We start from the raw sequence: 25,955 nt of genomic DNA on the forward strand, positions 1-25,955 counted from the left end.
CAGGAAAGAAACAAACAAGGGAAAATAAACTAGATAGCACTTCCTATAGAAAGGAAGAAGTTATCTTGATTTAAAAGTATGTGTATGGGGCTGGAGAGATGGCTCAGTGGTTAAGATCACTGACTGTTCTTCCAGAGGTCCTGAGTTCAACTCCCAGCAACCACATGGTGGCTCACAACCATCTGTGATGAGATCTGATGCCCTATTCTAGTATGTCTTGACAGAGAGGACATTTCTTAAAGGAGAAATATGAAAATATATACACTTTTATACAAACAAGCCTTATGCCACAGCTAAAATGTACTCATCTTTTTTTTTTAAAGTGTGTGTTTGTATGTGTGGTGTCATGTGTGTATGTGTTTGTATGTGTGTATGTGTATGTGCCAAGGACCAGCCTCAGCTTGGAGAGGTGTTCCTGATATAAGGGGTATTCTGGAAACAGTGAATCAAATGACTGGAAGTCAAACTGTGGGTTTCAAGCTGATGACTCATGTTCTGCTCAAGACAGCTCTCCAGATTGCTCTCTCTATGTTCTCCTTTCTCTGGAAATCTCCAGACAGCCTTTTTTTTTTTTTTCTTAATTCTAAAAACTCTCTGTACAGATCATCTCTTGCAGATCAAAAGCCCAGTCTTTTATTTACATAATGATTCAGTCTTTACCCCAGGTTTCCTCTTGACTATCCCATGAATCAGCATCCCCTGACCCTAGCCCCTAGATTCTTAGCAAAAGACAACAAACATAGTCAATAAAATAGCTGGGTGGGACCCCACTCTGAAATTACCATTCCTACCATGCCTTCACCTGGACCTAAACTCCCTCTGCACCAGGCTGACCTTGAACTCGGGAATCTGCATACCTTTGTATCTCCCTGTTTTTGTATCATTCTACCATGCTGGCTACAGTGCAGCTGCCTCTGTTCTTTTAGATCTGTGAAGTTCCTTATACAATTCATATTGCATCTTTATATTTTGCATAGTTGAGAAATTATATGTTTTTGAACTCATGTTTTCAGAGTTATTTCCCACAGCCTTTAGGGCTGTCTTGAAGGTCACAGTGTTTTACCATTTTGCTGAGACATCCTGAATTCCCAGGTGCTGTCTCTGATTATCATGGAGTCATTTAACCTTGACAGAGAGGACATTCCTTAAAGGAGAAATATGAAAATATATACACTTTTATACAAACAAGCCTTATGCCACAGAAGTCATCAACACCGTGGAGACTCACTCCCTGATGGCTCTGTTCCAGAGGCAGGAAACCATGTCATATTGTCCCTTACATGGCCAAGCTTCTGGGCACAGTGTGTGTGGGTGTGTGTGTGTGTGTGTGTGTGTGTGTGTGTGTGTGTGTGTGTGGTGTTTATAGAGAGTTATTTATTTGCTGAGATTTTTTTCATCAAATCCCAGAGTTTTATTGTCCTTTATTTCACTACACTAAAAAAAGAGTCAGTTATCCCAACACCCACACAATCTTTTGAACATGGAGATGTCAAGCTGATGCCTATATATAGTCTCCACCTCTATCTTTTAGTGTTTTTGGTGTAGGAATATACTCTGTAAGCTACTAAAAGAAAAATATAAACACCAATCTAGCTACAAGCCCTTTGATCTGTAGTGCTAGGTCAACAGAGGTGCAAAGCTTGTGGGAGTGACCAACCAATATCTGATTTCACCTAAGGAACACTCCATGAGAGGGAACCTATACCCAACACTGCTTAGGTGACCAAGAAGCAGAGACTGGATAACCTAGGGACCTAGGGTAAAGCTTAATAATACTGATCTAACAGCAGGGGGGAAATGCAATGATAAAATGATACCAAGAAATGGCTCTCTAAATCAACATGAGCCAAAGCCCATATGATCTCATAGACCCTGAAACAGCACGCACCAGGTCCTTCAGCGTATATATTGTGCCTTCTAGTTTAGTGTTTTTTATGGAATCCCTGAGTGTTTGAACAAGTGGGTCTCTGATTCTTGTGCTTTCTCCTGGATTCTTTCCCTTCTGTTGGTTTGTTTTGTCTAAAATTGATATGATACTTTTTATTTTATTTTGTTATATTTTGAATGAATGAAAGAAAGAAAGGAAGGGAGAAAGGAAAGAAAAGAAAAGAAAGAAAGACTAGCCACTAGGATAAAGGTTAACAACTAAACTGTCACTTATACCTTCTAGGAGAGGGGAAAAAATCCATTTTCTCTCATGGAGTGCGAATGGGTATAGCAACCACTCCAGGACAGGCTGTAGCTGGTCTGACATAATGGGCACCACTGTTTTTTGTGTGCTTTTATTTAGTTACAGTTGGTGTTTTACATTTTTTTTCCATTTGGATGTTCTATTTTGTTTTCTTGTTTGGGGTATTGTTTTATTGGGTTTCTGTTTGTCTTGTTTTGTTTTTAAGAAAGAACTTAAGTTGGGTAGGTAAGAATGAGGAGGGGATCTGGAAGAACTTGGAGTAAGGAAAGAGTATGATCAAAGTATATTTAAATTTTTTTTTTCCGGAGCTGGGGACCGAACCCAGGGCCTTGTGCTTGCTAGGCAAGTGCTCTACCACTGAGCTAAATCCCCAGCCCCAGTATATTTAAATTTAAAAATTGTTTTAAATAATAAAAATATATAATAAAAAGAAAAATATTGGTTACCCCAAGTATATCCCCCTTGAAATGATATGCAGCAGTAGTAAAGATTAATTCATTGTCAATAGGGAGTGAAAAAGAAATTAATTAAAATGACATGTAACTTACCAAGTTAAAGCATAAAACAAAAGAAACGGTGTTTAGTATGTAATGGCTGTCAATTCATATTAGTGGTAATCAAGTATTTAGTATTTCAGCAGTTTTAGAGTAAAAGCATTTATAAACTTTCATCAACCAAATTTCTTCCTAATCAATATGGAAGGGATAAAATAATTAAATATGTATCTATATTATCCAGTATATGTGGAACGGCACTATCAATCCACATATTTTAACTTAAAAAATCAATAATTACATTACTGACCTCTAAGTTACAATGTATACGGATCACTACTTGGGTATGAGTTTCTCAAACTTATCCATGAGGAGCCTCATCTTCCCTACAAATCCCTGAGTGGTGGGGCAGGACTTCAGGGCCAGTCAGTTTTGGAGGCCATTAAGCCTGAGGGCAGACTGCTCTCATCAAAAGTTTCCCACCTCTGTGCCTGCCCATCACAAACGTGCAGGAAGCTTTGTACCCAGACCACACTTCAAAACAATGTTTAGGCATAAGAATAATTAGACACCATTGGCACTGGTGGGCTTTGTTTTTTTGTTGTTTGTTTCTCGAGGTAGGGTTTCTTTGTGTAGCCATGGCTGTCCTGGAACTCATACTGTAGACTGGGATGACCTTGAACTCAGAGATCGGCTTGCCTCTGCCTCCAGGCTTAGTGTCAGTGGGTTTAATGCACCTCGAGTGACCGTTCAGAGTACCAATACTGTTATGAAACTCTAGTCAATTAGTGCTGACACCAGTATAGAAATAGGTTTTATAAAGTATACTGGGATTATGTTGTAAGAAAGTAAGACTCATTTCTACAGCTTCAGATATCTAAAAATGACCAGGTTTCCTATTCGGATTCCTTTTTCCATACATACATCCAGATAAATATTTCTGATTTAAATCTCCACTTTTACTCCCTGTCATTGAGCGTCAGTAGAAGTAAGCCCAAGGGAATACTTAAATGATTTAGAAATGGACATTTATGCTTCCACTTAAGCTCGGGCTTAACAAGCAAGAACAATCTCAAATTCTTGCTGTGGGATTAAAGGGAAAGGGGCGCGGGAACAGTATCTGGATGCCATCAGTAGATGATACAGGAGACAAACAGAAATCCGATGCCTGGTGTTTTTATAGACAGTACTTTCTAATCTCGTTGCAGTCTGCCTCTCACAAGAGTGAAGAGTCTCGTAGACCAAGTGTTAAGAGTATCACCAGCACAAGATTAATTGTGCAATTACAATTAATCAATTAATGGGGTATCCACGAGATGGGTATCTGTAGATTCATTAGATTAGCTGTACAGAAAGAGATGAGGACAGAGGTAACTTCTGTGGAGAAAATGATAGGCTGAGCTGGTGACACAGGTCCTGAAACTGTCACAGTGATGAATGATCGCTTCAAGTACTCATATTCAACCAATAAGCCTATTCATTTATAGGTTGTTTTTTTGTTGTTTTGGTTTTTGCTGTTGTTGTTTTTGGTTTGGGGGGTTTTTTTGGGTTTTTTGTTTTGTTTTGTTTTTGTTTTTGTTTTTTTCTCAGTGACAGGAAAGATGGTTGAGGTTAGATAGAAAATACTCTACTCTATGATAATTGTTATTTAACCAAAGCACATGCAGTTTCCTTCTGAGCTGTCATTTGACTTTTAAAAGCGCTATGTGTAAGAGTGAGACCCCAGCAGCTCATCTCCACCATGCTCTTGCTGCCCAGTCCTGCTGCAATGCACCATGCTGCATATACCTTTCATTGATTTCCTCAAATGACTTGGGTTAGGAGAGGAGTCAGGGAGAGAGATGAGGAGAAGGGAAGGAGGAGGGAGAAGGGAGAGAAAGAGAGAGAGAGAGTAATTAACAATAGAACATATAAGCAACCAGAAGCATTGAGATCAAACACATTCAACAATCTTTACCCCTAGGCATCCCTAAAGCCATTTGTCTTTGGGACTTTAGGTTCTAGCGGGGAAATTGGTACTCAGAGAGGGTGGCAGATGAGTGTGGAGAAGGGGGGGGCCTTCATTTGTGCCTTGCCTTGCTCTCCCTGATGGGCAAGGCTGGCAGTGGACTGTTGTACCCTACTTCTCTTTAGTAACAAAGGTTTTAGAAATCTCTGGAGGATAAAAAAAAAATGACTTAAATTTGTTCAGTGCGGGCTCTCTAATGAAATCAGCAGTCGTCTTTGAAGGATATCTTCTCTCTCTGTCCTATATTCTCCAGTTTTTCTAGAATGAATAAGTATGGCCAACGAAAGTAGAAGCAAATGTTTTACCCTCTCCTAACTTGTTCTTTCAGAGGGAAAGAAATGTTCTCATCCAAGGCTACTGTGCGAGACAAAGTCCCTTGTTGATGTTTTACTTCATAGGAGGATCCCAATTTAAAAATAATTAAAGCTCTGCTTTAATTAAACATAAAGCCACCTAATAATTTTAAATTCTCCTTTGAGGATGGCCATATTGACTTGACCTAAATCTGCCCTGGCAAGAGGTGTCTACAGAGGCCAATCACGAGCTGCTCTTTAATGCCTATTTTTGCCTCAACCTATCTCTCAACTTCACTGGGAGGTCTAGAAGGATAGGGAACTTTGAAAGGGGAGGCGGGGTCACCTCTTATCAGCTCCATCTGTACAGTTCCCATTTGACAATTAGGCTTGTGTTTGTCCTCTGAGAAATACTCATGGTTATCATGAGTCTACAGAGAGACTTTTGGAACATTCTAGGGGTTTATGGGAAGCAAACTAAGGTGCATCCAAGAGAGCCTTGCTCTCTATAAGTCCCTTGTTTGAATTAAGGAATCTTGTCATGGGGAAGCTGCTTCCAGCAATGTCCTGTCCTATTTGAGAAAGGTGCCACACTTTTGTTTCCCTGATACATCAAAAAGGGAACCAAAATGTTCCTGTCAGCCATTTTGTAAGGCCAGATAGAATGGCGCACATGAGAGGTTACCTCAGATGAGAGTTCACAGGGCTGGCCCAGGGACCAGCATGAGGATGCTAGATAACTAACAGGAGGCAGGGCTGGCCCTTGGAGGAAAGGCACGGCATAAGTGAGGTTGTGAGGGGGCTCTTTGGTTTTAGATGACCAACCTTCTGAAGCATGATAATCGGACAGCCACCTTCCATGGATCTCTCGGGGATCTATTAGCATTTGTGGGGCCTCTTTTATAGTACAGGCATCATGGATGCCCAAAGAATTTTGAAATCCCAGAATTGTGTGAACTCCATACTGAGCAACAGATCTTTCTGGGTTTCCCTTGGAGATGTTGCTTGCTCCGTTTGCTTTCTGAGACAGAGTCTTGTGATACAGAACAGACTGGCCCTGTACCTGTGTTCACACTGCCTCAGCTTCCCAAATGCTGTGATCACAGACTTGTGCTTCTGGACACAGTTTATAAACAAACGTAGGAGTAGTTTTTAAAGCAGGCTTGTCCCAGCATTGCAGCAGGGATCAGGCCTGTTTGCTGGTACTTACGGCCAGGAAAACTGTCTCGTCAAGCTCCTCGGCCTCTCTGACGATGGTCTCCAGGGTGTCCTTGGCTGTGTCCATGCTCTGCAGGAAGTGGACCATCTGGTCATGCAGGAACTCCATTTTCTTCTTCTTCACTTCCTCGAAGCTCTGAGCTTTTTCATCATACTGGGCTAAAACCTTCTTCATCATTTCCTCATTCTGCATTTCCAGTCGTTTCTCATTTTTGCTACACTTTTCCTAAAAAGGGTGGAACAAAAGCACCTCTTAATGAGCCAAGAAGCAATGCCTCCATTTGCCCCTCATCTTTTCTTCCTTTGGAAGAACTGACTTCTGACGTCACAGTAAAAAGTGTGAAGCGTTAAATACATGGTCTAAACCTTTGGCTTACATATCTCTTTTGCTGTAATTAGCTTTGCAATGGAATTCACTGTAAGAGTATCATCAAGAAGGTACAGAAGGTTGGGGATTTAGCTCAGTGGTAGAGCGCTTGCCTAGGAAGCGCAAGGCCCTGGGTTCGGTCCCCAGCTCCGAAAAAAAGAACAAAAAAAAAAAAAAAAAAAAAAAAAGAAGTGTAGTTTTGGGGCTGGGGATTTAGCTCAGTGGTAGAGCGCTTACCTAGGAAGCGCAAGGCCCTGGGTTCGGTCCCCAACTCCGAAAAAAAGAACCAAAAAAAAAAAAAAAAAGAAAAGAAAAGAAGGTACAGAAATATCAAAATTTTTAAAAATGTAAAGAAAGTTAGATCCAGGGAGGGTGCTGGTAATCAGGCTGGAGAAAGGGCCTGTGGGGTTTTCACCTCTCTGCGCCAATATTCTCCTAGGAGAAGCAGATTTACCACAGTGGAAGGAATTTTACTGTCCACTCGGACACACCTCGGGATTGGCTATTCTTACTAGAATGACTGAGGAAGGGAGTAATAAGACAGGTGTTCACTGATGGGCAACAGAGCGGGAGAGTGAATGGTAGCTTTCTGCAGTCACCCGGAGCTCTCTGGCACTCCTGATTGACAGCTGCAGGTATCTGCACCACCTCTGGATAAGGACCGAACATTCCTACCCGCTCTCCTCACAAGTGGAGAGGCAGGAGGTGACAGAAGTTTATATATTCAAAAGCGTCCTGAGGCATCCATTGGCCCAAACCAGTTGCTATAGACCATTTCTGGAGGCCAAGCCAGTGCAGGGCAGGGAAATAGAGTGGAAGCTTCTCACCCATGAAATAGAAACAGTAATTAACACCTCTTAGTAACTGGTTGTGAGGGCTAAGCTTCAGAGAGCATCTGCCTGAGTCCTAAGAAGTGAATGTCTTTTGGGGAAAATTCTTTATCCTTAGGCAGAAAGTAGTCTCATAGCTCACAGGGAGGGAAGACTGTAAGAACCCTCACTTTTTATTAGGAAAACCAACAATGTAAACCCCACACCCATACATACACACTACATATCACATCCCCCAACAGGAACTCTATACCACACACACAACACATGCGTGTACCCTATATGCCTCCTACACATATACCTGCACACTACATGCTACATACTACATACCACATACACACTACAATACACACACCAATTCAGTTCCAAATAGTTTTCTGTTGATACAATGTATAAAGCAGGATAGAGCAGAAAGAAGTATGTTAACTTACCTCGATGGTATTAAAAAAGGATTCAATCTCACTAACAAAAGCTTCAATCCTCAAGGACTTTTCTTGTAGGTTCTCAAGAAATTCTCCTAATTGAACCTGAAGGGAAGAATTAAAATATCTTTACTGTATTAGAGGAAAACATTTCAATCAGCAAGTTCTGGTTTCTTTAGTATATTTGCAGAGATCCACTATCCTATTTTCACTAACAAATCAATTTTTTTTTGTTTTTTTGTTTTGTTTTGTTTTGTTTTTTGCCGCTTCACCTAAATGGATTCGAAACATTACATATGATAAACAGCCGAGTTTTGTGGTGCTGCAGAAGTAGCTCGGTTGGTTCACTGCCTTCTTTGCAAGCTTGAGGGCAGGAGTTTGAGTCGCAGACCAATGCAAAGCTAACTGTGTATGGATGAACAAGCTCATAATCCCAGAAATGGGGTAGTAGAGACGTGTGTGTAGTCCACCATGAAGTCATGGTGGTTGGAGGCAATGGGTCACTTTGCATTTACTGTCTATCTACAGGTGATCCTAAAATTCCTCAATCTGATAGTCAACACCATAGGGTTCTACTTCAGAGTATAGAAAACCTGTATCCTTATGAACAGTAGTAGCTCAGATCCAGAGTTTATTAAACACAAATGCCCATGGATGTGTGCGCTCACACTCACGGGAAGACAGGAGGAAAGCCTCAAGTACTTTCTTCAGGCACTAGCTACCAGTTTTGCTTTTGACAGGGTCTCTCACTTTCCTGGAATGCATTAAGTAGGCTAGGCTGGCTGGCTAGGGAGAACAAGGAGCGGCTCCCTCATTTCCTCCTCCTTCAGGGTATCCAGACTCCACTGCCCATCAGGCTGGAAGGATGAATGGAGACTGGAACCAGTGTGCGGGGGTAGGGCGAGGGGCCTTCTCGGAGGATTTTTGTGTTACGGCTCTTTTAGACAATACTCAATGAAACAGCTCTCTTAGATGGTGTTCAGTGAGACAGCTCATGCACATACACTTTATTTGGGGTTGACAGGGGCTATCTATGAACTTTGGAGAGTGCAAAGGAGTTTTCAGGGTAAATGTAAAGTCATTGGCCAGAGCCTGACGTCAGCATGTACTGTGGATGCATCATTTGTATTAAAGGACATCCCAGGAATCCCAGATACTTTCTGGGTGGGTTCTTATCCGGAAAGGCAAAGTTGAACTTGTAGGTTTTCCAAGGGCTATGTGACCTTCCTCAGGTAGAGAGCATAGGGGTCATATCCCCAGACAAGGTCAGAGGAAGGGAAGCTCTTCTGGAAAAGGGGAATCCTTCAGTTTGTGCTGAGCTCAGAGGGCTACCAGGACATGGTAGACTGTGACCTTAAGTAGCAGGATTTCCCATCAGCCATCTGGAAATTTGGAGGGTGGTAGATTAGGGTAGTCCCTTCTTCACCTGCAGTTTTAAGCCTAGAGGTATTCTGGCCTGATGGGTTTAGCCTAACGCTGCTTACATTCTTATGTTAATTTGGGTCCCCAAGATCTAAGCACAAGAGTCTGCTCTTCTGTAGGCATCTAAGACACTGAGGGACCCTGCCCCCAGCTGGTTCTGATTGGTAAATAAAGTTGAAGGCAGGGCAGACAGAGGCAGAATTTTTAGGATTCCCAGGCAAGGGACTAAGGGAGGAAGCAGAGGAGATCCACCATGCAGGCCTGAGAAGGTGTAGGAGTCAGGAGAGTGCAGCCCGAGAATTCAACCCATGCCTAGCACAGAGGAGTCCTCAGGGCTGCAACTGCCCACAGAATGGTGATAGCACTATACTATGAAGCCACCTCAGGAAGCCTCAATTTCCTGTAGGCCTCAGTTCCTAGCCCTACCTCCATCCCTTAGGCTCTGTCACACAAGCTGCATTGTTTTGTGGTTTCTTCTCAGACATGTGTTTTTTTCCTGTATCTTCCACTTCTAGAATGTCCTCATTGCTGTTGACTAGTAGAAGACCCCTACCTCATGAAGACTTGGCCACCCCTCAGCTTTTAGGGATACCTTTCCTGACCCACCCACTTCTACCCAACCACTAAATTCCCAAAGGCTTAGTCTCTCAGCTCCTGTACTCCGGAAAGCCAGTGCCAGTCTGAAGAACCTCTAAGTACATGTTCTCTCTTTCCCCCTCATTCCCAAGGACCGGCCTCCTTCCTGACATAGAACAAGGGGGTCAGCGAATGCTGCAAAAGCAGTGGCCTAGGGGGGCAAGGATGGGGGTGGGGAGCTGACAGTCCTGGAAGAGGCACGAAAGCCCACCCAGAAGATGCTACCAAATTCTCCAGTTCCAGCTGTTTGTGATATCCCCTTGCTAACTTTTTTTAGATTTACTTATTTATGTATGTGAGGGTTTTGCCTATGTGTATGTGTGTGCACCACAAGTCTGACTGATCAGAACATTGTTTTCTTGGAATTGGAGTTATGGATGGCTGTGAGTTGCTGTGTGGGTACTGGGAACCGAGCCCAGGTCCTCTGCAGGAGCAGCCAGTGCTCATAACTGCTGAACCCTCTCCCCAGCTTTTCTTTTCTTGAAAGTTTCCTCCAACTCTTAATCGTCTTGGGTAACTTAATGAAAAAAGAAAAGCAAGCCTTCTTGGCTTTAGTCAACTGATTTTCACTTTTCTCCTTCCCACTCTCTTTCAAGAATATCAACAAACAAACAGCAAACAGAACCTTTAAAATATTGTTTTAAAGATGACAGCATCATACTTTTGAACTGTTCTTAAGTTTTTGAAAAAAATGTATGATCTGAAGAGATCAGAGTGTTACTTTTGAACTTTTTAAATTGTCTAAATTTAAATTGTCTAAATTTAAGTTTAGAAAAAACTTAGATGATGTCGTCGTCATCATCATCATCATCATCATCATCATGTATAGAAAAATGAGACTTGTTTCTGCAAACAATGACCAGTAGCTGTCAGTCTTCAAAGCAAGTGTAATTATAGAACGGGGCACATTTCAGTGGAGATAGTGCATCTGTGACTTTTAGAGACACATTTTTGTGGAATCTGTTAAGATCCACAGCAGATTCCACAAAAGAGGTTGCTTCACTCCTTCCTCCAATCTTTAATAGGAAAAACCTAAATAATATTTCACCCTAGAGTAATAAGAGAGAATTAATTTGATAGGAAAAATACCCAGATTATAAAATGCAATCCTGTTTAATCAAAAGGAGGGACAATTATTTAACAGCAACATTACTGAAGTGTGGTTTAAGAATCAGCGATGGCAAAGCCAAGAGCATAAACTCCAATGTCAGACCAACTTGGGTATCAGTCCAAGCGTGGTCTCTAGTGACCTCAGCAAATCACTTAAACTCTCTGAGCCCATTCCATTACTGACAAAGTGATGACAGTGATGGGAACTATGGGAATTAAAATGTACTCTATATACATAGAACTCGACATGTGTGCCTGGCACAGAGAAAGTCCTTGAGTTTTGAATAAAATTATTTACTAATTTTAAGATCATTCTGGCTGCTCTATGTTGAAGAGTGTGTGAAGATAGAAGGTGGTTGGGAGGTGTATGGGTGCCCAGTGGATGGGTGCTCAGTGTGTGGGTGCTCAGTAGATGGATGCTCAGAGATGGGTACTCAGTGAATAGGTACTCAGTGGACAGGTGCTCAGTAGATGGGTGCTCAGTGGATGGATGCTCAGAGAGGGGTACTCAGTGGATGGGTACTCAGTGGACAGGTGCTCAGTAGATGGATGCTCAGTGGCTGGATGCTCAGAGAGGGGTACTCAGTGGATGGGTACTCAGTGGACAGGTGCTCAGTAGATGGGTGCTCAGTGGATGGATGCTCAGAGATGGGTACTCAGTGGATGGGTACTCAGTGGACAGGTACTCAGTAGATGGGTGCTCAGTGGATGGATGCTCAGAGAGGGGTACTCAGTGGATGGGTACTCAGTGGACAGGTGCTCAGTAGATGAATGCTCAGTGGCTGGATGCTCAATGAGGGGTACTCAGTGGATGGGTACTCAGTGGACAGGTGCTCAGTAGATGGGTGCTCAGTGGATGGATGCTCAGAGAGGGGTACTCAGTGGATGGGTACTCAGTGGACAGGTGCTCAGTAGATGGGTGCTCAGTGGATGGATGCTCAGAGAGGGGTACTCAGTGGATGGGTACTCAGTGGACAGGTGCTCAGTAGATGGGTGGTCAGTGGATGGGTACTCAGTAGATTGGTGCTCAGTGGATGGATGCTGAGCAGTTCTACGTTTCTCAGGATCTCTAGGAAGATGGGATATGATGAGACTCAAAATTAAAATCTTACTGTTCCAAGCATTTTTTAACACTTAGAATAGGTCAGGGTACTAGATGTATTATTGATGACAGAAAGTAATTTGCTTTGTGTGCAAATGTGTAACTATTGAGGTTAAAAGCATTTTACTTTTTTTTATAACATTAAGAGTCATTTGTTATACAAGGTCCATACCTAAACACAGTAAAAGCAATATATAGGAAACCAGTAGCCAACATTAAATTAAATGGAGAGAAACTTAAAGCAATCCTACTAAAATCAGGGACTAGATAAGACTGCCCACTCTCTCCCTACTTATTCAGTATAGGACTTGAAGTCCTAGCCAGAGCAACCAGACAGCAAAAGGAGGTCAAAAGGATGCAAATTGGAAAGGAAGAAGTCAAAATATCACTATTTGCAGATGTTATGATAGTATACTTAAGTGACTCCAAAAGTTTTACCAGAGAACTACTAAGCCTGATAAACAACTTCAGCAAAGTGTTTAGCAAAGTAAAATTAACTCAAACAAATCAGTAGCCTCCCTCTACTCAAAGGACAAACAGGCCGAGAAAGAAATTAGGGAAATGATACCCTTCATAATAGTCCCAAATAATATAGAATACCTCGGTGTGACTCTAACCAAGCAAGTGAAAGATCTGTATGACAAGAACTTCAAGTCTCTGAAGAAAGAAATTAAAGAAGATCTCAGATGATGGGAATATCTCCCATGCTCAAGGATTGGCAGAATTAATATAGTAAAAATGGCCATGGTTGGGGATTTAGCTCAGTGGTAGAGCGCTTGCCTAGCAAGCGCAAGGCCCTGGGTTCAGTCCCCAGCTCCGAAAAAAAGAAAAGAAAAAAAAATGGCCATTTTGCCAAAGGCAATCTACAGATTCAATGCAATCCCCATCAAAATTCCAACTCAAATCTTTATAGAGTTAGAAAGAGCAATTTGCAAATTTGTTTGGAATAACAAAAAACCCAGGATAGCAAAAACTATCCTCAACAATAAAAGAACTTCTGGGGGAATCACCATCACTGACCTCAAGCTATGTACAGAGCAATAGTGATTTAAAAAAAAAAAAAACCTGTATGGTATTGGTACAGAGACAGGCAGGTAGATCAATGGAATAGAATTGAAGACCCAGAAATGAACCCACACACCTATGGTCACTTGATCTTTCACAAAGGAGCTAAAACCATCCAGTGCAAAAAAGATGAGCATTTTCAAAAAATGGTGCTGGTTCAACTGGAGGTCAGCATGTTGAAGAATGCAGATTGATCCATTCTTATCGCCCTGTACAAAGCTTAAGTCCAAGTGGATCAATGACCTCCACATAAAACCAGATACACTCAAACTAACAGACGAAAAAATGGAGAAGATCTTCAAACACATGGGCACTGAAGATAATTTCCTGAACAAAACACCAGTGGCTTATGCTCTAAGATCAAGAATCGACAAATGGGACCTCATAAAACTGCAAAACTTCTGTAAGGCAAAGGACACTGTCATTAGGACAGAATGGCAACCAACAGATTGGGAAAAGATCTCCACCAATCCTACATCCAATAGAGGACTAATATCCAAAATATACAAAGAACTCAAGAAGTTAGACTCCAGAGAGCCAAATAACCCTATTAAAAATGGGGTTCAGAGCTAAACAAAGAATTCACAGCTGAGGAATAGCGAATGGCTGAGAAGCACCTAAAGACATGTTCAACATCCTTAGCCATCAGGGAAATGCAAATCAAAACAACCCTGAGATTCCACCTCACACCAGTCAGAATGGCTAAGATCAAAACCTCAGGTGACAACAGATGCTGGCGAGGATGTGGAGAAAGAGGAACACTCCTCCATTGCTGGTGGGAGTGCAAACTGGCACAACCACTCTGGAATTCAGTCTGGAGGTTCCTCAGAAAATTGGACATTGCACTACCTGAGGACCCAGCTACACCTCTCCTGGGCAAATGATGTTCTAACATACAACAAGGACACATGCTCCATGTTCATAGCAGCCTTATTTATAATAGCCAGAAGCTGGAAAGAACCCAGATGCCAAAAAACACACAGGGTATGCACTCACTGATAAGTAGATATTAGCCCAAAAGCTCAAATTACCCAAGATAAAATCCACAGACCACATGAAGGTCAAGAAAAAGGATGACCAAAGTGTGGATGCTTCAGTCCTTCTTAAAAGGAGGAACAAAATATTCATAGGAGGGGATGCAGAGACAAAGTTTGGAGCAGAGACTGAAGGAATGGCCTTTCAGAGTCTGCCCCACCTGGGTATATAGCCCATTTATATACAGCCACCAAAAGTAGATAATATTGATGAAGCCAAGAAGTGCAGGCTGACAGGAGCCTGATATAGCTGTCTCCTGAGAGGCTCTGCAAGAACAAGTGAAGTACAGAGGCGAATGTTAGCAGCAAACCATTGAACTGGGAACGGGGTCCCCATTGAAGGAGTTAGAGAAATGATTGAAGGAGCTGAAGGGATTTGCAACTCCATAATAACAACAATACCAACCAACCAGAGCTCCCAGGTACTAACCCATGTACTATCCGAAGACTACACATGGATAGACCCATGGCTCTGCTGCATAAGTAGCAGAGAATGGCACCAATGGGAGGAGAAGCCCTTGGTCCTGCCAAGCCTGGACCCCCGCCCCAGTGCAGGGGAATGCCAGGGAGGAGGTAGGGGGTGCTTGGGTAGGAAGAACACCCTCATAGAAGAAGGGGAGGGGGACGAGATAGGGGGCTTATGGCTGGGAAACCCGAAAAGGGAATAACATCTGCAATGTAAATAAAAAAAATCCAATTAAAAAAAAAAGAGTCTTTGTTATGAGATAGCAATCTCCCCAGTAGCAATGACCCCTTATCATTTCTTGGTATCCCGAGAACCTAGAAAAAAATGCTCTGACATATAACCTACCCATAAAACTAACGATAAGCTAGTTGTAACTAAATTCTTAGTGAAATATCCATATATTTTCAGACCATTTTGCTTAAAATAAATATCAAACACTAGTCATTTTTTTTTAAGAAAAGGCAAAAGCAAACCCAGTATCTGTGAACAATTTGTATGTGTTAAGTTGGTTTACCTTAACAGCACTTATAGCTGTGTCAAGGGCTGAAACCTCATGGTGTTTGTGAATGTCCAGCACCTTGTCCATTTCAGAGACCAGGCTTTTGCAGGTGTAGCAGTAAGAGTCAACCTGGGCCTTTTTCTGTTCCTTTTGTGTCTTAGTGGTCACTGATTCTCGTGCTGACTGATCTTCTCCCCCTCTGTCCCACTCTTCCTGTGAAGCAGACTTTCTTGGTTCCCCCTCACTCATGAGTTCCCGTTCCCCAGCATGTGACAAGGACTCCGTTCCTTGAGGTAACACTTCCTTGGGTGGGGCTTCTGAATAAGGTTCTCCTGGTAAGATGCCTTGACTGACTATTTCCTGATTCAGAGAGTCAACGAAGTCATACTCGTCCTGTACAGGGATGTTGTGGAGCCTCTCTTCACGTGACACACATGGGACCAGCTCTTCTTGTGATACTTCGGGAGCATAAGTGGCACCTGCTGTAGATTCTTCCTCTGGGAAAGACACTTGTACTGGGACATTCAGATTGACCTCTGGGCTTGCATTTCCTGCTTCATGACCCTGGCTGCTTGGCTCACTCGTCCGAACACGGTGGGTGTCCTGGAATGGGACTGCGTAGCTCATCTCCTGGGTGATTGCTGTGACTTGCTCTGTAATGGGAGCTTTCTGCTGTGTTGCTACCTCATCGAGAGTCTCCGTGTGGCTTACGGGCTCTCCTTCCCAGTCAATGACCTTGTGCTGTTCTTCCAGATTCCTCTCCCAAAAACTAGTTCCGGGCTTTCTCCCAATTTCGCTTTCTGCGATTCTCAGTTGCTGTGAACCGTCTTCGCCAACTGGCTTTTCTTCCAGGCTTTGGCCTTGGTCTTCCTGATTTACAGATTCGTCATGAAGAATGTCATCTTTGAGTACATACTTCTCGAAGTACATGCCTGTTCCATCGTCGGTGTCAGAATGTCGCCTTGGAAATGACGTCTCAGAATCCACACTGCCACCCTCTGAAGCTGTTTCTCCTTCATTCCTCTCCCCCAGTGCCCCCTCGTACAGATCCTTATAGAAGAAGGAAAGTGCAGGTGGCTCCTCTAACAGCTCAGGGTTAACAGCCTTGGGGGTGGTGGGAAATATCTGTCTTCTTGACAGCACTCCTTCCTCCACATCGAATAGAGGCATCCCGGGAGACCTGGAGTCCACATCTCCACCGACACCCTTCGGAGCATTTTCTTCACTCGGTTTTTGGATAACCAAAGACTTCGGCATCTCTGCATGAGATGACTTGCTACCATTTTTTTCTGGCCCGTAAAAGCTTTCGTCTAACTTTACTAAGTCGTATTCGTGGTCTAGGGTCTGTTCAGCTGAACTCTCTGGGAAAGACGTCAGTGTTTCTGTGGCTTCCTCTGAGGAGCCCTCAACAGTTGATTTCTGTCTTTCTGAGCCTGGGGAGAGGTTATAATCGATCAAAGTATATTTTTCAAAATAATCCTCTTCACCAGAAACTCCTGGTTGGATTGACGTGAAATCCCCTGATCTCGAGCCTGTGGCTGTCTCCTCCTTTGTCTGGTAAGATTCCTTTGGTTCGTTTTCCGTCGGCGATGTGATTTTCCTATCAGGAACTTCTAACTCGCTCTTCTGTGTTTTATGGGAAGCGACTGCTTTCCTCTCATCTCGAACAGATATGCTTTTAAACGAGGATTTCTCTTCCAAATACTGTAAGTTATCTTGCATATGTTCACTTTCTTCCTGATCCACCGAGGGGATGAAGGCAGGGGCATGGATGTTCAATATCTCACAGCCCTCAGAAATGATGCTAAAAGCACTCTTCTGCTCTTCTGAAAGGCCGGCTGGCTTGCTGGTCACTGAAAATTCTTCACCTTTCCCAGAGGTGCCTTCGGGCTCCTGGGGTGTGCCTCCCACAGGAGGCGCTCCATCAGCACTGACGGCTGAGGCACTGAGCATAAACTGAGTATAGCTGCTTGCCGCTGAGGAGAGTGGCTCGTTTCTGTGCACATCCTCCATAGCTTCCAAGTGACGCTTTGAGATAAGAACAGACTGTTTCGGCATCTCTTCTGGGTGATCTTTAGATGTCTGGATAGTATGAACTGTAGGCCTATCTGACCGTGTCTCTTGTTTCTTCGCTGTTTGTTCTAGAGAAGTTTCTAGAGTCGGCGGTCCTAAATTGTTTGTCTCATCCGTAATGTGTCCTGCTGTCCTCTCGGCAGCCCTAGATAGGGGCCTTGGCTGCGCATGTCCATCTTCAGCAGCCACCGAAGCAGCAAGGGACAACTCGGGCATCACAAACTGCCTCCTTTCCTCTTTGAGATCCACTCTACTCTCACGTGACTTCTCCAACTCCAGATTTCCTCCCTGAGTAAAAGAATGGCCATCCACTTCCTCTCCATGGGGAGGCTCCACACGGGAAGCCTTGGTTTTCTCTACTAAAGTTTTACCTTCTTCCTGGGGATGTGGTTTGGTTTCTGCTGCCTTTCTCTCCCCAATTTCTGGGTATACCTCTGTGAATATATGCTCTGGTTTTTCAATAACTGGTGGTGGTTTAACCGGAGAAGGTGGTTGGGCCTTATCCCAAGAGATGGCTGACGCACCAGGCACAGGCATGGCTGCCGCAGGGGAAGAGGACAGGCCTCCCTCCTTCTCACCTTCTGGAAATACCCGTTCCTGCGCTTCCTTTTCTCTCCTCTCAGAAGCAAGAGTCTTGCTGGGTTTTTCCATGAGCTCCTCCCTTGGAGAGATGCGCTGTTCCAGCCTCTCAGCAGCTTTTGATCCTTCCGATTTGAAAGGTCGAGATTCCGGCATCATTTGCAACTTTCCTACTGCTTTATTTTCCCCTACTTCCAAGGGAGCCATGATTTCTTGCTTCTCTGCCAGCCCCTTCTCCCCTGCCAAGGAAAATGATCTAGTTCCCCAGCCGTCCTTCTCCACCGCTGGGCGTTCCACTTCCTCTTCATGACGCTCCAGAGACGTGGGCTTTGGCATTTCTTGCCTCAGTCTGTCTTCACCGAGATCAATTAGGCTGTCTTCTGACTCCACCAGCAAACTCACTGGTGCCTGCTTCTCTGAGTCCATCCTCGCGAAGGCGGACAAAGTTGATTCTGGCCGTTGTGGCGTTCTATCGACTACGTCAGATGACAAGAGCTGTGCTTCTTTGTGACCACTGCTTGGCTCTTCCTTAAGAACAGAAATACTCCACATAGACGGAGGAGCGATCTCTGGCTTCTGGTGTCTTTGGCTCTCAGTAACATGAAGAGGCGCCGTGTTCTGGGCTTCTTCCATACCCACTTTCTCACCCATTGGGGAGCGAGGATGAATTCCAGGATGTTCATCACCAGCTGAAGTAGCTAAGTTTTCACCCATTCCCTCTGAAAAGCCTGGGAGTCCTTTCTTCCCGTAGTTTTCAGAGTTAGAGGCAGGCTGCTTTAAAACGTCCGTGTTTGGTAAAAATGTGAGTTTTTCTCCACCTCTGGGTTCTTCACCCAGCTTAACTGTGACCTCAGGTAAAGAGTGAACCCCTGGCTTCTCAGCTACAGTAACCTCAGCAGGAACCGCACCCTTAGGCTCTACGGCAGTTAGTGCTTTCTCTAGAGAGGGACTTGGCTGAGTCTCTAGATCTTTATTGTCAGCAACCTTATTATCTGGAGTGCTCGATCCAAACAATAAACTAGACATCCACGATTTGAAAGACGAAATTCCTTTCTTCCCCTTCTCTGCAGGAAGACATTGCTCAGCCACCAGTGACTTCTCAGATGGCTTTTGTGTCACCCCTGGGGTCTCCGGGGGTTGAGGTGCAACATTTGCTTTCACGGCAGGGACTTGCACGTCGGGGGCTAGCTTTCGCCCTTCCTCAGCATCACCTACGGCCTTTGACTGAACCCTCGTGGGTTCTTGAGATGGCTTCTCACCGGACACTGGTGCTATGCTTGCTTCTTGGTTTTTGCCCACTGTGGGTTCTACAACTTCAGCCAGGAAATGTGCTGAGCTGGCAGGAATTGGGGTTGCCTGCTCCACTGATGGGCCAGTCTCTGATTTTTGGATAGTTCTTCCAAGAGGTAGTTTGAGTTCCATCTGGACATCTTCTTTGCAAGGCTTGGGAAATTCTGCATTTGTCTTCTCTGATACTGAATTTTCACTCTCCATGAAAGAACTGTTCTGCCTCTCCTCTGCTCTGCCTCTATCTGTCTTCCCAACAGGAACCACGGCCTCTGTTTCTTCAGAAAGATAAGTCTTAGTGGTGAAGGTTTCTACCTTGCCACTAGATACACGGAGGATAGATGCTTGTTCTTGCAATGGCAAATGGGGTTCTTCCTGCTTCCTGATTCCAGGTGTGTGATCTGAATCCAACGGGGCAGCCCCGAGTTTCTCTGGCATCAGATCCTTGCTCTCAGAGGACTCCAGCTGCCTGGGTCCTGGTTTTCTATCTTCATGCTGACTGACCAAGCCATCTGGCTTGTCCAGCATCCGGGTGTTATCCTTGGGAGAAATCAGAGTCTCCTTCACTTCTGTTCCTATAACATCGGCAGGCTCAGCTGTCATGAATGGCTTCGGTTGCTCCAGATTCTCTTTCCTCTGTGCTAATTGTTTAATACCCAGGTCTGGCTTCTCTGCAAAAGAGCTGCCCACATCAGGCACCTTAACAGCTTGACCCTCGGGAAGGGTCTTTTTAAGCTCTTTTTGCTTTATGGGAAGGTCAGAAGAAGCAGTCTCTAGTGGAGACGTAGCAGGCACAGGGAGCCCCCTATGTTCTTCTTGCTCTTTTCCTGCACTCCTAAGCTCAGTGGGGCCCTTTTCTAAGACACTGGGTTTCACTATTTCTATACCTAAGGACCCATCCCTGTCTCTACTATCGGTGAGTTCCAACCCCACAGTCGGTGCTTCTGAGAACCGTTTGGGCTTCTTAGGTTCTGGGGGGAGCTTTACGAGCTCTTCTTTTCCTGAGAGGAAACTCCCCAGCACTGGAGACGATGTCTCCTCTGCTTGTCCGTTCATCTCATCCCTGAGTGCCAGTAACGTTGGGGCTAGATCATCTGACACTAAATTTTCGGAATCAGGAGACCTTGTCATCTCCTCGGGTTTGTCATCCGGCACCGTGTGTTTGGGTGTGGGCGACACTTGTGATGGAGGAGGCTCAGTGTCTTCTCTCTCTACCTCACTCCATAAGTCGATGGGAAGTTTGGGTTCAGGCCTTAACACCTCTGAGACAGACACCAAGTTCTTTTTCTGTGGCGAAGTGGATTCTTTAGACTCAGGAGCTGGGGAGAGTGAAATGCCTCGTTTGTCTTCTACCCCAGTTTCCGCAGCCACATCTGAGGGCACCTTGGCTCCTGGCCACCCACGTTTAACTTCTTCAGTTTCTACTTTTGACCAATCAGAGAGCTCTGAGGGAGATGATAAACTTAGAGACGACTCTAATCTCCCTTTTTCCTCTGCTTCTGGCCAAGCCGAGCCTCTGAACGAAGAGCTGTCAAGGACAGCAGCAGCTTCTTTAATTGGTTCCTTCTCTCCCGCTCTGAGAACTGTGGGATCGGCTGCAGACATGGTGAGAGATGGCTCACCACTTCCTAACCCCCTCTCCCCTACTCCCTTAAAGCCCGGATGTTCGGCAGGGCCGGCAAGAGACGAGTCTGTCAGGATCTCATCTCTGCCTAACGCAGCTGAATTTGAATCAAGCTTAGTTACTGGCACTGGAGTGGCAGAAACGCTGGCTTTGGTTTCTCTCTCCGTTTCTTCCCGCAATGCTGGAAGCGCGGTTGGTGCAGGTGGATGATGCTCAACTTCCCTCTCGATTCCCGACGAGGCTGCAGGAAGTTCCCTGGTTATTTTGGATTCCTGTTTCACTTCCTTTTGCACCGCGGATAAAACCTTACGTCCAGAAATAGATGTTTCCTCTGGAGGTGAATGCGGTTTTACCACTTCAGGCTCATTCTTTGACAACATTCTCTGTTCTAGTTCAGAAGTCACAGCTGGAGCTAAATCGGGCTTGACATCCGCCTTTGGCTCATCTCCCATGTCAGACAAAACTGAATATCTCATCCCAGACCCTGGAACATTTGGGGGCTGAGGTTCTGGTGTCTGATCCTGTGATTTGTGTGCTGTCGCTTCTTGAGAATCCGGCACAATTTCTTCCCGTCTGACTTTGGGCAAAGCCATCTGTTCCTCTGCACTTGTGAGTGTGAGCGATGCTTTGGGTTCCCGTTCTGTCTTAGGGACACGGGCTGACTCAGGTGAAACGGAGAACTGAGATGTGGACAAAATGGATGCGGTTTCTTCCTTTACCACAGATGAGACTGCAGATGCAGAAGCTGCTATGGTAGATGCTGTCGAACTACTCTTAGCATCTGTCTCCTCCCATCCACTGGTTAAAGGTGGTGGTACCACATCTTCAGCCTCGGGCTCCAGAGATGCTTGAGTTTTCTGCCGTTGGGCCAGGATGAGATATTCAGATACAGAGGTTGAAACCGTTGGAACATCTGGCTTAGTTTCTGCTTGGCCTGTCGTTGTCATAACTGCTGAAGGTGGCAGGCTCAGATCTTCAAACACAGGTATAGAAGGGAAAGGCTCCTCTTTCCGCTCCTTCGATGGAGCAGAATGCTCGGGCACCGGCGTGGCCACTGAGGATCCTGTCTCTTCTTCATCTGCCCCTGAGAAGTAGGGAAAGTCAGGCACAGGACTCATTGGGAGTAATTCGTCTGCCTCGACTTTGTTCCGCTCTGTTTCTGCGATTCTGTACGGTGGGATTGAAACCTGTGATGCTGAATCTGGAGAAAAGAGTTCAGCCTCTTCGGTGTCCTCATCGGACAGAACAGTGTGCTCAGAGGGCGACGTTAAACACAGTGGAGAGTCACGCCCCAGCTCTCTTCTCTCTAGTTCCTGAGTTGGATAGGGTGAGAAAGAGAATTCTGATGCAAACGCAGAATCAGGGGAAAGGGGCCCAATGCTGTCCTCTTCCTGCCCTGGCTCTGATAGAGCTGAGGGTGAGGAGGCACCTTTTAGAAGCAGAGGCGATGTGTGGACAAGCTCTGGTGTGGAAGAGAATGAGCGCTGCTGGCCTTCTCCACTCCTTTCTTCGGATAGGCCCTCTTGTTCGGATGAGGTGGGCCAGGAAGGCGGGGCCTGGCTTTCAGAAAGCAACTCAGTGGTTTGTGGAGGGAGAGTGCGTTCAGCTGCAGGGACCTCACTGGATGAAGATAGCTCGATGGCTTCCTTTTCTTCCTCTAACAGGATTGTCGGCTCAGCAAGGCCTTTGGGTTTGAATTGGGGCGTGTCATCTCCTGTTTTTTCGGGGGGTTCCTGTGTTGCACTTTGAGGAACTGAGGGTTTAAATGGCAGTTTTGAATCTGATACGAAACTTCCACTTTCTAGACCCTCATCTTCTGATAGAGCGGCATGTCTGAGTGTGGTAGCCAGGGGTGGCAAATGGCATTCAGAAGCCTTCTCACTTAGTGATGGCGAGTGAGGGTATTCAGAAGTGGCATCCACAGCTGAAGAAAGTAGCCCAATATCTTCTTTCTCATCTTCTGTCTGAATAATGGGCTCAGAAACATGTTGGGATTTTAGCGGGAGCTTAGGGTCACCGGCTCTTACCAGCAACTCTTGCACATGCGCTGGACCAGAATACTCAGTCGCAGATAGAGAATCTGAGGCCTCTGTCTCTGAGGCCTCATCTCCAGACAGGACCAGATTGTCTGGTGAAACTGTTGAAAAGAGTGGGGACTGGGTGGAAGATGTCTTCTCAGTGGTGGATGGAGAGAGAGAATGCTCAGATACAGAGGTCACAGCTGGGGAGTAAGACTCACGTTCCTCCTCGTCCTCTGAAAAGACGGCAGGTTCACTAGATTTCACATCAGATACAGAAACTGCCTCTACTTCTAGCTTCTCTGACTTACGGTTCAAATCCTGTAGGACTGAATACTCAGATACAAAAGCAGAATCAGTAGAAACAGATTCGCTTTCCTCTCTTTCTTCCTCGGACAAGGTGATATGTTCAGGTGTGAATGTCATCTGTGATGGGAGAATGGGCTCTTTTCTGTGCTCCACTTCAGGGGACAAAGGCAATGGGGAATCCTTCTCAGAAACTAAAGGACTTTCTGGGTAATCAAGTTCTATGATCTCTTCTTCTAGACTAGAATCTTCAGGTTCAATGGTATCTGTGATTGGTAGAGAAGTTTCTGCTCCACTCTCTACTTCCTGTGATGCAAGGGAGAGAAGAGGCTCGGGCGCATGCTCCTCCTCCCTATGGACTATGGGCTCAGGCGCATGCTCCTCCTCTCTATGGACTATGGGCTCAGGCGCATGCTTCTCTCTATGGACTAGAGGCTCAGGCGCATGCTCCTCCTCTCTATGGACTATGGGCTCAGGCGCATGCTCCTCCTCTCTACGGACTATGGGCTCAGGCGCATGTTCCTCCTCTCTATGGACTATGGGTTCAGGCGCATGCTTCTCTCTATGGACTATGGGCTCAGGCACATGCTCCTGCTCTCTATGGACTATGGGCTCAGGCGCATGCTCCTCCTCTCTATGGACTAGGGGCTCAGGCGCATGCTCCTCCTCTCTATGGACTAGGGGCTCAGGCGCATGCTCCTCTCTGTGGTCTATGGGCTCAGGCGCATGCTCCTCCTCTCTATGGACTATGGGCTCAGGCGCATGCTCCTCCTCTCTATGGACTATGGGCTCAGGCGCATGCTCCTCCTCTCTATGGACTATGGGCTCAGGCGCATGCTCCTCCTCTCTATGGACTAGGGGCTCAGGCGCATGCTCCTCCTCTCTATGGACTAGGGGCTCAGGCGCATGCTCCTCCTCTCTGTGGTCTATGGGCTCAGGCGCATGCTCCTCTTCTCTGTGGTCTATGGGCTCAGATGAGGTCACAGGTTCAGACACTGGTTCCATTTTTTCTCTTGAAATCGGCTCTAACTCTTCCATGTCTGGCTCAAACCCTTCTTGGATGGCTGGTCCTGGTCTTGATGGTCCTGTCTTCAAAGACTCTTTCTCTGCCTCCCATGACATGGAATGGTTAACGGAAACCATGCCTTCCTGTTCCACATCATTAGCTAAGCCTGACAAGCCTGACGCATCCTCTGAACTTTCCATTCCTTGTGAGTTCTGCTCCAGTTCTTCCTTTGCTCTTTCGGGGACCATGGTTGCTGGAGTGCTGGGTGGTTCTGTTCTGTAGGTCTTTGACTCGTCAGCTGGCTGTTGTTGCACGGTCTGTGAAGGTCTGAGATGTTCTTCTTGATCGGCTGTATCATTTCTTGAATAAGAGGGTAATGTGTGTTCTGTTGAAGATGTAGCATTTAAGAGGGAATCAGTATATGTTTTCTTTTGCTCTTCGTGACTAAACAATGAGGTCATGGACCCTTTGGAGAGGGCACCTCTCCAGGGTGGAGCAAGCTCTCTTGCCCTGTCTTCTTCTGGGCTCTGGGCTAATTTCCTTTGGGAAGCTATGTTAGAACCACCATTGCTCAAATCCGGCTCTAGACTAATGGATGATTCTTTCCCTCTCCTGTAGTGTATTTCCTTAATCACATAACCTTTTGGCAGTGTCCCATAAAATTGTAGAGGAATTAACTCTTCTTTAACTGAATTGAACATCTTTATTTTGTATTGTACCGTTCCTATGTAGACTGGCTTCAATACTAATGGTTTGTGCTCTTTGTAGATAGCCCCAGTGATGGGAGGCGTATTTGATTCAGTCTTCTTCCTTCTTGTTTTATCATAAGTGCCAATAGATGACTTTTCTTTCTCAGTATTGAGCACGGGCTTTTCTGAAATTAAAGGACCATCTTCTTGGTTTGTCAGAACATCTTGCGATTCTAGAGAATTCCTTTTTTTGCTGCCTTTCCTACGCAATGATGGTGAGCCCCGCTTGGACTTCTGAGTTCTTTTGCGTGTCCTTTTAACTTCATCCATAATAAAGGAAACACTTCCTGGAGGAGAAGTCAGAGCTGACCCTTCCAAACTACATATTCCCGATGTCTGACTTTCTTCTGAAGCCCAGGGAGTGGAAGATCTGCTTGAATTGGTCTCCCAGGTTATCCCGCTGTCCTCCCGTTGAACTGCCACCATGGAAAAGGATGGGTCAGAGATGATACACTCCTGCTTGATCTTACCCTCTTCATCCTCATCTGATAACCTATGGTGATTAATATCAATAATTATATATTATAGCAATAAAATAAAATTCATATTAATTATTAGAACAAGTAAATATAAAATATAGAAGTCAATAATCCCATCTACCTCAAATGTGGGGTGACTATAAAGTGAGCTAAAGTTCATTTTCACACTTTCCCCATTCTGGGCTGCCCACCTGGTCGTCCCGTGTTCCTCGGTCACTAAGGCTCCCTTCTCTCAGCAGGACCCACATGTGACTCTGGCATCTGTGCTCTTTGTTCCCACAGTTGCCGCCAGACCTAGCTGTGGACCACCCACTCCATCTGCTTCCTAACTGGCCAGGAGTCTGATGCCTGCCTCTTTGATTGGCCCGGTCTCAGCCCCTCCTATTCTCCTTCCAGCTGGCTTTCCCAAGCATCCCATTAGCGAGATCCCTCAGCGAGACAAATCTCAATAAACTCTTCATACTTACAAAACAGGAAGATCCTTGGCTCCGAATTCCCATCCGATTTTATTTCCAAGTACACGCCTCCCCCACTCCTACATGATTAGCTTCTGTTATAACGACAACTGTGTACCACAGAATGGTATCAGATTAACTGTGGGCTGCACAAACAACCATGGTCCTAGGGAATTGGAATGGAACTGGGACTTCCTTTAGCCTAGTGTCACAGTAGCCATC

At 45.2% G+C, this 25,955-nt stretch overlaps 1 protein-coding gene across 1 annotated transcript in view; it reads right to left on the minus strand.

The window, feature by feature from the left end:
- Positions 1–25,955, minus strand: part of Cmya5 (cardiomyopathy associated 5) — a 97,171-nt gene that overhangs the window by 37,831 nt on the left and 33,385 nt on the right. The window contains 4 exon segments of the mRNA NM_001433255.1: positions 4,474–4,496; positions 6,197–6,430; positions 7,833–7,928; positions 15,173–25,292. Of these exon segments, the coding sequence (NP_001420184.1) occupies positions 4,474–4,496; positions 6,197–6,430; positions 7,833–7,928; positions 15,173–25,292 (10,473 nt within the window).

The sequence above is a fragment of the Rattus norvegicus genome, chromosome 2 (assembly GCF_021556685.1).
Source record: "Rattus norvegicus strain SHRSP/BbbUtx chromosome 2, alternate assembly SHRSP_T2T, whole genome shotgun sequence".
Lineage (NCBI taxonomy): Eukaryota > Metazoa > Chordata > Mammalia > Rodentia > Muridae > Rattus > Rattus norvegicus.